The sequence below is a fragment of the Chelon labrosus genome, assembly GCF_963514085.1.
Source record: "Chelon labrosus genome assembly, chromosome: 17".
NCBI lineage: Eukaryota > Metazoa > Chordata > Actinopteri > Mugiliformes > Mugilidae > Chelon > Chelon labrosus.
In genome coordinates, this window is record NC_140350.1 from 3429023 (window position 1) to 3441272 (window position 12250).

Genomic DNA, 12250 nt, shown 5'->3' on the forward strand with positions numbered 1-12250 from the left:
AACATTGACATATACCAGCCTGTCATAATGGATCAACACATATGCCTCTGATCATAAGCATAGTGAAAATAATTCAGAATTTCTGTTTTTTTTATTTTTTACTCAAAAACGATTTGTACTTTTTTGTAAATTAGGTGTATCATACCATAAATTACAAAACTAAATATGAAATTAATGTTAATGTGTTGGAAACAAGCTCAACAAAAAGGTGAAAAAATATTTTAAAAAATTATACATCATGTTTTATAAGCAGTCAAATTGACCCGGGAGGACAAAAGGTGTGCAGTAAACGCGAAGACAGCAGGAGGGTTAACAGGTTTATTATAGGTGACACAGAAAACTGGTGGCAAAAAAAAAAAAAAGGCAGGAAGTTAAAAAAACACAGATACATGATGAAAGATATTTCAAAAAAAAAAAAAAGGAAACAACTACAATTAAAACCCTGAGCCTTGTTAAATCATTGGTTGCACTGTAAGACCACATGACCTCATTTCACAGCACAAGAAATGGAAAGTATTAAAGCCACTCAGCTCTGTTAAGTGAAGGCGGGAGGGGGGCTGCACACACAGGTAAAAACCATTTCATGTTGTCTGTTTAGAAAATTTTGTAACAGCATGAAAAATTTCTCCAAAGTGTCATCTGTTTATCTGTCTGAATACCATGGAATGGAAGACCAGAAGCCGGTGTACTTCTGCATTTTCCTCATCATATACATAACCATCATTGCTGAAAACATTGTGTTGATCGGAGTGATTTACTGTGAAAAAACTCTGCACGAGCCCATGTATTTGTTGGTGTGTAACCTGGCTGTGAATGAGTTGTGTGGCAGCACTGCATTACTGCCAGCTTTACTGGTCAACATGCTGTCACACACATATGAGATATCTCTGTCGTTTTGTCTGATACAGACCTATGCCATACACACATATGCCATAGCTGAATTCACAATTCTAGCAGTGATGAGCTATGACAGGTATGTGGCCATTTGTTATCCGCTGTCTTATCATGCAATCATGTCTCAGAGAGGTGTTAAACTAATTGTTTTCATGTGGCTGTACCCTATGCTGACGTTTCTCAGTGTTTTCATTTTAACTCTTCAGCTGCCATTGTGTGACAGAGTCCTAGAAAAGGTGTACTGTGTTAACTACCTACTGGTCAAACTGGCATGCACAAACACATTTGTCGTTAACGTAGTCGGTCTTCTCTCTGTAGTTGCTTTTGTACTTCCACAACTCATCATGATCTTTTATTCATATGCGCACATCCTGAAGATATGTGTGTTGTCTTTCCGTAATTCTAAATTCAAAGCTTTTCGGACATGCACCCCCCACTTGTTGGCAGTTATTAACTACACTTTTGGGTGCGTTTTTGAAATAGTACAAGGTCGATTCGACAGCAGTCACATGTCTTACCACACCAAGCTGATTTTGTCATTGTACTTTTTGATATTTCCCCCTCTCCTTAATCCAGCTATCTATGGCTTGAGCATTCAGCTCATAAGGGCACGGCTACTGAAGTTTCTCTGCAGAAAAATGCAACCGAATACTGTTAATGTTTCAAAGAGGCATGATGTTATTGTGTGTTAAAAGTGTGTCCTGCATGTTCACTGTTCTACTCTACTGCCTGCCTGAGTTTTTACTCATTTAAATCATCAAAATGATTGCATAATGATAATAACAAGTCGCATTATTTATTATGCAACATATTTCATTATAAGGCAAGGTGGTAGTAGAGCGTAACAGAGAGGCATGACTGACTGTGGTGGTATGACTGTGTTCCTCTCTCTCTGTGTATTCTGCTGTGCAAGACTCTGCATAAAGATGAAAGCTCAGCCAAAACATTAAAGACGCCCCTTTTGAAATTTAATAATAAAAAGCCCTTGCTACACAGATTATAGGATATGATACCTGTGATCTATGAAGGGAAGCTGCAGCATCGTAAAACAATCACAAGAATGCCCTATTTATCTGTGGATCCTTTTCCTTTGTTATTGTTTGTGAATTACAAGATTTACCAAATAGGATGCTTCGTATACACTGAATGGCCTGTGTATTATTTTTGCTCATTATTAATAGTGTAGGAGCAGTGAGAAAATTCTAAAATGTGTGTTGTGAGAAAAAAAAACAGTGTCTCATACCTGTGCCCATCCATTATGAAAATGTTTACATTTAATGAACCGCTCTAATTACAAAACTTGTAATGAACAACCGGACATTTCATAAGAAAAAGAAGTGCAATTTCTGTATAGTTCTAGGTCTCAGTGTTGCGTTATGTCCACAACTCTTATTAAATCTGTGTAAACCCTTGGAACAGCAGCTACTTTTATTGGCAAAATTGTAGTAAATGTCTTTGATGTAATTTTTGCACTTTGCAAATTCGTTCCACGGGCCAGATTAGACCCTCTAGCGGGCTGCTTTTAGCCCACGGGCCATATGTTTGACACCTGTGGTATACACTGAATGGCCTGTGTATTATATTTGCACATTATTATTATTAATAGTGTAGGAGCAGTGAGAAAATTCTAAAATGTGTGATGTGAGGGGAAAAAAAGCAGTGTCTCATACCTGTGCTCATCCATATTTTATTTAATAAAAAAAAGTAATATTGCTACAATATGGCACAGACGTGCAGGGTAATGTGTTTTAGTCTTACAAAGCATGCTGGTACATTAAACACTTAATAAATACAGTTATTCCTCTTTTTATAATGAACACTTAAAAAAAAACAAAAAACAAAAAAGTTTGTTGAAGAAAAATTAAAAATACACTGTATTGGTGGTTGAGCGGTGGGTGGATGAAGGGGTGACACCAGTATTCTCCAGAACAAACTCACTTAGAAATACAAAACTGTTTTACAAACAATCAGGTAGACAGCATGGATACAAAAATACACAACTATTCTGATCATTCCTTTGTAATTTACTACACTAGTTCATTATTGCCAACCATTGTATTTTTGTGCCTTTTTGGTTTTTACTATCAGCTAAACGTCGACTTTGATTTGCATCTATCTGTATAAATACGTTAAATGTTCACATATTAAACTTTAGAATGCATTGTGAGAACTTTCTTCTGAGGATGTGGATGCCTTCAGTAATATGCTGTGGGAAACAAAATGTTCAGGAGAATCATGCCCACACTCATTTCATCCCGTGTCAGCCAATTAAAGTCAAGCCATTAAAATGATGTATTGGAAAAGTTTACACCTTTAACAAAGGCAGAAAGTTAGTAATTAGTGAAGACTTCCAGGTGTTCAGTAAAAAACAGAACGTTGGAATATATTATCACCCCAGTTTCACATTTGATTTGTCGCGCCATATTGGTGACATTTGTTGCTGACAAATGCCCACGTGCCCATTCAGAGTGGTGGAGTGGAGTTTAAACAGAAAGTGAAATTGGGTAACAAAGATAAAATACATGCTGTTCTATTATTCACTCATTCATTCATCTTCTGTAACCGCTTATTCCACTGAAGGGTCGCGGGGTCTGCTGGAGCCTATCCCAGCTGTCATTGGGCAAGAGGCGGCATACAGGCGGGGTACACCCTGGACAGCTCACCAGTCTATCACAGGGCTAACACAGAGAGACAGACAACCATTCACACTCACACCTACAGCCAATTTAGAATCACCAATGAACATAACCAGCATGTCTTGGACTCCACACAGAAAGGCCCAGTCGGCCCATGGATTCGAACCTGGATTCACTCGCTGTAAGGCATATGGGCTAACCACCTCGCCACTGTGCCACCCGCGGTTCTATTAGTTACTGTAGAAAATGTGCAGCATGTAATTTGCAATACTCGGGACGCAGAACATTCAGAGGGCTGCTGGACACCTTGCAGACTGAGCTGATAGAGGCTCCTTTGGCTGGGGATAAGTGATAATCTAAATCTGGAGATTGTTGAGTAACTTCAATTTGAAAATCTAACGACTGAAAACATAAGTTCTTCAACAATCAACACATTCATTATAGGTGACACAAAAAACTGGTGGCAAAAATAAAGGCAGGAAGTTAAAAAAAAAACACAGACACATGATGAAAGAGATTTCAAAATAAAAAAAGGAAACAACTACAATTAAAACCCTGAGCCTTGTTAAATCATTGGTTGCACTGTAAGACCACATGACCTCATTTCACAGCACAAGAAATGGAAAGTATTAAAGCCACTCAGCTCTGTTAAGTGAAGGCGGGAGGGGGGTTGCACACGCAGGTAAAGACTATTTCACGTCGTCTGTTTAGAAAATTTTGTAGCAGCATGAAAAATTTCTCCAAAGTGTCATCTGTTTATCTGTCTGAATACCATGGAATGGAAGACCAGAAGCCGGTGTACTTCTGCATTTTCCTCATCATATACATAATCATCGTTGCTGAAAACATTGTGTTGATCGGAGTGATTTACTGTGAAAAAACTCTGCACGAGCCCATGTATTTGTTGGTGTGTAACCTGGCTGTGAATGAGTTGTGTGGCAGCACTGCATTACTGCCAGCTTTACTGGTCAACATGCTGTCACACACATATGAGATATCTCTGTCGTTTTGTCTGATACAGACCTATGCCATACACACATATGCCACAGCTGAATTCACAATTCTAGCAGTGATGAGCTATGACAGGTATGTGGCCATTTGTTATCCGCTGTCTTATCATGCAATCATGTCTCAGAGAGGTGTTAAACTAATTGTTTTCATGTGGCTGTACCCTATGCTGGCGTTTCTCAGTGTTTTCATTTTAACTCTTCAGCTGCCATTGTGTGACAGAGTCCTAGAAAAGCTGTACTGTGCTAACTACTTACTAGTCAAACTGGCATGCACAAACACATTTGTCGTTAACGTAGTCGGTCTTCTCTCTGTAGTTGCTTTTGTACTTCCACAACTCATCATGATCTTTTATTCATATGCGCACATCCTGAAGATATGTGTGTTGTCATTCCGTAATTCTAAATTCAAAGCTTTTCGGACATGCACCCCCCACTTGTTGGCAGTTATTAACTACACTTTTGGGTGCGTTTTTGAAATAGTACAAGGTCGATTCGACAGCAGTCACATGTCTTACCACACCAAGCTGATTTTATCATTGTACTTTTTGATATTTCCCCCTCTCCTTAATCCAGCTATCTATGGCTTGAGCATTCAGCTCATAAGGGCACGGCTACTGAAGCTTCTCTGGAGAAAAATGCAACCGAATATTGTTAATGTATCAAAGAGGCATGACGTTTGTGTGCGTTAAAAGTGTGTCCTGCATGATCACTGTTCTACTCTACTGCCTGCCTGAGTTTTTACTCATTTAAATCATCAAAATGATTGCATAATGATAATAACAAGTCGCATTATTTATTATGCAACATATTTCATTATAAGGCAAGGTGGTAGTAGAGCGTAACAGAGAGGCATGACTGACTGTGGTGGTATGACTGTGTTCCTCTCTATCTCTAAGAAAAAGAAGTGCAATTTCTGTATAGTTCTAGGTCTCAGTGTTGCGTTATGTCCACAACCTTTATTAAATCTGTGTGAACCCTTGGAACAGCAGCTACTTTTATTGGAAAAATTGCAGTCAATGTCTTTGATGTAATTTTTGCACTTTGCAGATTCATTCCACGGGCCAGATTAGACCCTCTGGCCGGCCGCTTTTGGCCCGTGGGCCGTATGTTTGACACCTGGTATACACTGAATGGCCTGTGTATTATATATGCACATTATTATTAGTGACTCGAGGCTACGCACGAGACACTATTGTTCTTCTGCGTGTTTCTTCTATATTATTAGTGACTGGAGGCTACGCACGAGACACTATTGTTCTTCTGCGTGTTTCTTCTATATTATTATTCATCTTCCGTACCTTTTTTCGATTTCAAACTCGCCCCGCAATTTTGGGGCGACACCGACAAAAATTACATCAAAACGTGCGCCTTTATCGGGATCGGTGTGCTATTACTTTTATAAGGAATCCACGAATTTTTCGCGAATTTATTCGCGAAAAACTGCGAAAATCGTCCCATTGAAATGAATGGGAAACTGCGAAAAAACGGAAAAAAAAAGGAAAAACTGACACTTTTGAGGGGTTTTTTCAAAAGCTAACTCCTCCCGCAAAATTTCACCTGGAGACTTCATTTAAACTTTAAAATGTAGGTAAATTTGTCCTCTATAAAAATACCATTCAGATTTTTGATATCTTTTATACTTTTCGATCAATCACTCGTCAATCATCATGATCAATCATGTGAAATTTCTGAGTTTATAATGGGTGTGTATTGCGTGGAATGTTCGGCCTAGAGTGGGGGACCTCACAGGCTAGAGTGAGAGAGGCTGTCTGAAATTCACTGAGATTTTTCTCTTTCCACACTGCTCCTGGGCACATCTTACATCGTAGACATTAGATTTTTTCCACTTTTGTAGAGGAACTTGTCCTGATTCATACAATGTGCTCGCCTGAGACGAGACATTTTCTGAATTTGAATGGCGTGCCCCAGAGTGAGGAGTGTCCCGCTCCAACTGCCCATGAACTCCCATTCAAAATTTGAAGCTGATTTTCGAGGAAAGCTGAATCCACCCTCTTCTTATACTTGCCACAGTTTCCACAATATTTACTCCAGAGACACCAAAATTACATCAGTGTGTTCGGGAACTTCTCCTGCCAATCACTGTCTGTTTTTTTTTTCTGATGTGAGCTTTGGTTTTGCCTCAGTGAGCCCAAATGCGAGGACTGTCAGAGGGCAAAAAATCAAAATTTCTTCCTTCTCCTCTCCTGTGTCTGTGAGTAGTCATGGCAACCAGCAAAGTCACCATGGCAGCAGCAAAGGCCTCAGGCCAGGGCCACAGCTGCAGCCATTTTTGTAGTCCTTGGCAGTTAATTTCAGTTTATTTAAGTAAATAACAAAGAAAGAGACAGAGAGAGGGTAAAAGACAGACAGGCAGTAACAGAGAGGTAAAGCAAGACATTTTTTGAGGTGACTGTCACTCTGCTTGCTCTGTGTGTACATCTGAGCTGAATGTTTTCTATTGTGTGTGTGCGTGACTGTACTAATCTCTAGCCTTAGCCTAGTTTAGTGCGTCAGCGCCGCGCGTTAGCGTGGCAAATGGTAATGCCAACATTAGTAATGGTAATGCTAACATCTTTTTCCTTTTCTTTTTTTAATAACCCCGGCAGCAGCCTTCGAGTCACTCTCAAAATTTCCTGTGGGAATTTTCTAGTTATTAATATTGTAGGAGCAGTGAGAAAATTCTAAAATGTGTGTTGTGAGGGAAAAAAAACAGTGTCTCATACCTGTGCCCATCCATACTTTATTTAATTAAAAAAAAAAGTAATATCGCTACAATATGGCACAGATGTGCAATGTGAGTCTGTTTCAAATGGCAGGATAATGTGTTTTAGTCTTACAAAGGATGCTGGTACATTAAACACTTAATAAATACAGTTGTTCCTCTTTTTATAATGAACACTTAAAAAAAAAAAAACGTTTGTTGAAGAAGAATTAAAAATACACTGTATTGGTGGTTGCGGGTGTGTGTATGTGGAGTTGGGAGCGGTGGGTGGATGAAGGGGTGACACCAGTATTCTCCAGAACAAACTCACGTAGAAATACAAAACTAGACAGCATGCATACGAAAATAGACAACTATTCTGATCATTCCTTTGTAATTTACTACACTAGTTCATTATTGCCAACCATTGTATTTTTGTGCCTCTGTTTGGAGGAATAGCTTGCTTTCTATAGCTTCTCTCGTCTTGCTTGGAAAAGTACAGCGTACATTCACTATAACTGAGGCACAGCACTGGATTTACAATTGTATAAGTACCCCAAAACATTGTGTAGTCACTGTTGTCATGATGCAATATTAAATATATAATGTATGTCTATATATATATACTATATACAAAACATTAAATCAGTGGTGGAGAGGAAGACTCTGAACAAAGTGTTATCAATCATGGATAACCCTGACCACCCTCTCCACCACACAATAGACAGACAAGGGAGCACCTCCTCCAGAAGGCTCAGACAACTTCATTGTCTCAAAGAACGCTACAGGAAATCTTTCCTGCCTCAAGCCATCAGTCTGTACAACTCCTTATCTGTGCGTGACAGATGACAGTCTGGACTTTTGTTTTTCTTGCACATTTGTACATGGTTGTTTGGTTATTGGTTGTAAATTCATTACATTTCATTGCAATTAAATTTTTAATATTCAGTTATCTTATAATTCTTGTAAATATTGTGTATAGATTTTTGGTTTTTTAGTTCACTATTGTTTTTATTGTTGATTTTAGCTTTTTGTTATATATTATGTATGGTGTCTTGTTGAGTAACTTGAATTTGAAAAATTTAACTACTGAAAAAAGAATTTCTTCAACAATTAATGCATTGATTATAGGTGACACAGAAACCTGGTGACAAAAATAAAGGCAGGAAGTTAAAAAAAAAAAAAAAACACCAGATAGCCTACATGATGAAAGATATTTCGAAATAAAAAAAGGAAACAACTACAATTAAAACCCCAAATCATGACACCATATCCTTTAACTGAATGAGAATATTTAACCCACACTGTTAAACTTCAGTATTCAGATATTTGGAGCTTATAACATGGAAAAGATTAAATTCTCAGCCTAAAATGACAACCTGATGCAACAGGTGACTTAATAAAACTAAATCTACCTTTTCAAGTGTCAAATAACAACGAGAAGATTGGAGGACTTGACATGTGAGCCTTGTTAAATCATTGGTTGCACTGTAAGACCACATGACCTCATTTCACAGCACAAGAAATGGAAAGTATTAAAGCCACTCAGCTCTGTTAAGTGAAGGCGGGAGGGGGGCTGCACACGCAGGTAAAGACTATTTCACGTCGTCTGTTTAGAAAATTTTGTAACAGCATGAAAAATTTCTCTAAATTGTCATCTGTTTATCTGTCTGAATACCATGGAATGGAAGACCAGAAGCCGGTGTACTTCTGCATTTTCCTCATCATATACATAACCATCATTGCTGAAAACATTGTGTTGATCGGAGTGATTTACTGTGAAAAAACTCTGCACGAGCCCATGTATTTGTTGGTGTGTAACCTGGCTGTGAATGAGTTGTTGGGCAGCACTGCATTACTGCCAGCTTTACTGGTCAACATGCTGTCACACACATATGAGATATCTCTGTCGTTTTGTCTGATACAGACCTATGCCATACACACATATGCCATAGCTGAATTCACAATTCTAGCAGTGATGAGCTATGACAGGTATGTGGCCATTTGTTATCCGCTGTCTTATCATGCAATCATGTCTCAGAGAGGTGTTAAACTAATTGTTTTCACGTGGCTGTACCCTATGCTGACGTTTCTCAGTGTTTTCATTTTAACTCTTCAGCTGCCATTGTGTGACAGAGTCCTAGAAAAGGTGTACTGTGTTAACTACCTACTGGTCAAACTGGCATGCACAAACACATTTGTCGTTAACGTAGTCGGTCTTCTCTCTGTAGTTGCTTTTGCACTTCCACAGCTCATCATGATCTTTTATTCATATGCGCACATCCTGAAGATATGTGTGTTGTCATTCCGTAATTCTAAATTCAAAGCTTTTCGGACATGCACCCCCCACTTGTTGGCAGTTATTAACTACACTTTTGGGTGCGTTTTTGAAACAGTACAAGGTCGATTCAACAGCAGTCACATGTCTTACCACACCAAGCTGATTTTATCATTGTACTTTTTGATATTTCCCCCTCTCCTTAATCCAGCTATCTATGGCTTGAGCATTCAGCTCATAAGGGCACGGCTACTGAAGCTTCTCTGCAGAAAAATGCAACCGAATATTGTTAATGTATCAAAGAGGCATGATGTTTGTGTGCGTTAAAAGTGTGTCCTGCATGATCACTGTTCTACTCTACTGCCTGCCTGAGTTTTTACTCATTTAAATCACCAAAATTATTGCATGATAATAATAACTGAATGTTTGTCTTTAATTACAGTTTATATCCTAATCAACATATTTATTGTGCAGTGTTTTGGTTAAGTGTATTTTATCCTCCCTGACTATTGGCAGGATTAATGCATACTCCTTCTGCTCATTTAGTACTTCGAGTGCTGAGAACATGAATTAATCTTCACCCAAGGTCTTATTTTTCATTTGTTTGTTTTTTTGCTATGACCGAAGGCTGTACATGTAATGTGATTGTGCAGACTCTAGCCTGCAGGAGTCCTTTTATTTTGCATTATTTGTGACACTTAATAAAGACTAAATATTCTCGTTGCTGCTTGAGATTTTCCTTATTATCGTTCATTGGACTTAAAAGTACATAACTCATGATATGAACATCTTTATTCGTGCATTACTTGTCAAACATGTCATGGAAAAGATTAGTGTTTGCCAATGATGTGTTGCATAGTCAGACTGTATGATGCAAGCAATAGGTTGCTGAAATTTGAACAAATAATCTTCGGTGAAACGCAAATATGTATGTGCTAATCGTGTGTGTTAACAGAAAGAAACTAAATCTTTGCAAGTCGCGTTATTTATTATGCAGAGTATTTCATTATAAGGCAAGGTGGTAGTAGAGCGTGACAGAGAGGCATGACTGACTGTGGTGGTATGACTGTGTTCCTCACTCTCTGTATTCTGCTGTACAAAACTCTGCATAAAGATGAAAGCTCAGCCAAAACATTAAAGACGCCCCTTTTGAAATTTAATAATGAAAAGCACTTGCTACACAGATTATAGGATATGATACCTGTGATCTATAAACGGAAGCTGCAGCATCGTAAAACAATCACGAGAATGCACTATTTATCTGTGGGTCATCTTCCTTTGTTATTGTTTGTGAATTACAAGATTTAGCAAATAGGGCGCTTCATATACACCAGGGGTGTCTAACTCATTTAAGCTCTGGGGCCACATACAGCCCAGTTTGATCTCAAGGGGACCAGACCAGGAACACAATAGCCTATTAACCTATAAATAACGACAACTCCAAATGTTTCCCTTTGTTTTACTGCAAAGAAGTTCACTATGAAAATGTTTACATTTAATGAACCGGACATTTCATAAGAAAAAGAAGTGCAATTTCTGTATAGTTCTAGGTCTCAGTGTTGCGTTATGTCCACAACTCTTATTAAATCTGTGTGAACCCTTGGAACAGCAGCTACTTTTATTGGAAAAATTGCAGTTAATGTCTTCGATGTAATTTTTGCACTTTGCAAATTCATTCCACGGGCCAGATTAGACCCTCTGGCGGGCCGCTTTTGGCCCACGGGCCGTATGTTTGACACCTGTGGTATACCTGTGTATTATTTTGAACGTGAAAAAAAAAAACAGCGTCTCATACCTGTGCCCATCCATACTTTATTTAATAAAAAAAAAAAAAAGTAATATCGCTACAATATGGCACAGATGTGCAATGTGAGTCAGTTTCAAATGGCAGGGTAATGTGTTTTAGTCTTACAAAGCATGCTGGTACATTAAACACTTAATAAATACAGTTATTCCTCTTTTTATAATGAACACTTAAAAAAAAAAAAAACGGATTGTTGAAGAAGAATTAAAAATACACTGTATTGGTGGTTGCGCGTGTGTGCATGTGGAGTTGGGAGCGGAGGGTGGATGAAGGGGTGACACCAGTATTCTCCAGAACAAACTCACTTAGAAATACAAAACTGTTTTACAAACAATCAGGTAGACAGCATGCATACAAAAATAGACAACTATTCTGATCATTCCTTTGTAATTTACTACACTAGTTCATTATTGCCAACCATTGTATTTTTGTGCCTCTGTTTGGAGGAATAGCTTGCTTTCTATAGCTTCTCTTGTCTCGCTTGGAAAAGTACAGCGTACATTCACTATCACTGAGGCACAGCACTGGATTTACAATTGTATAAGTACCCCAAAACATTGTGTAGTCACTGTTGTCGTGATGCAATATTAAATATATAATGTATGTCTATATATATACTATATATATATACGCTTAACAACCTGTACAGTCATAGAACAAATACTCCCAGGAATCAAACATACATGCATAATGAGATGTTGTGCACATCCAAAACATGAGCGGCTGCACACAACTCCAGCATAATGTTCAAAACGATTCGACAGAAGCGACAGGAGGTGGCCATGCATGCGTTCGATGATTTAAAAATCTCTGTGACGAATCTTTGACATGGACACAAAGTGCTTAATTGCTATTAAACCCTGTGAGTCTATTAGCTGTTTAGTCAAACCACGCATCTTTTTTTTTTTTTTTTTTTTGCCTTCTGAC

General features: G+C 38.3%; 3 protein-coding genes across 3 annotated transcripts; all 3 read left to right on the forward strand.

The window, feature by feature from the left end:
- Nucleotides 1-258: 258 nt before the first annotated feature.
- Nucleotides 259-1609, forward strand: LOC311502032 (olfactory receptor 1E16-like). The gene has a single exon (XM_084564145.1). It carries the CDS (start codon nucleotides 615-617, stop codon nucleotides 1584-1586), a length of 972 nt encoding a protein of 323 aa, XP_084420271.1. The 5' UTR covers nucleotides 259-614; the 3' UTR covers nucleotides 1587-1609.
- A 2363-nt stretch (nucleotides 1610-3972) lies between these two features.
- On the forward strand, nucleotides 3973-5415 carry LOC311502223 (olfactory receptor 2A12-like). Its single transcript, XM_084564349.1, has one exon. The coding sequence runs from the start codon at nucleotides 4258-4260 to the stop codon at nucleotides 5227-5229; it is 972 nt and encodes a 323-aa protein (XP_084420475.1). The 5' UTR covers nucleotides 3973-4257; the 3' UTR covers nucleotides 5230-5415.
- A 2952-nt stretch (nucleotides 5416-8367) lies between these two features.
- Nucleotides 8368-9846, forward strand: LOC311502127 (olfactory receptor 52Z1P-like; the record flags this gene model as incomplete). The annotated part of the gene is made up of 1 exon (XM_084564261.1): nucleotides 8368-9846. Exon 1 carries the CDS (start codon nucleotides 8875-8877, stop codon nucleotides 9844-9846), a length of 972 nt encoding a protein of 323 aa, XP_084420387.1. The 5' UTR covers nucleotides 8368-8874.
- Between the last annotated feature and the right edge of the window lie 2404 nt (nucleotides 9847-12250).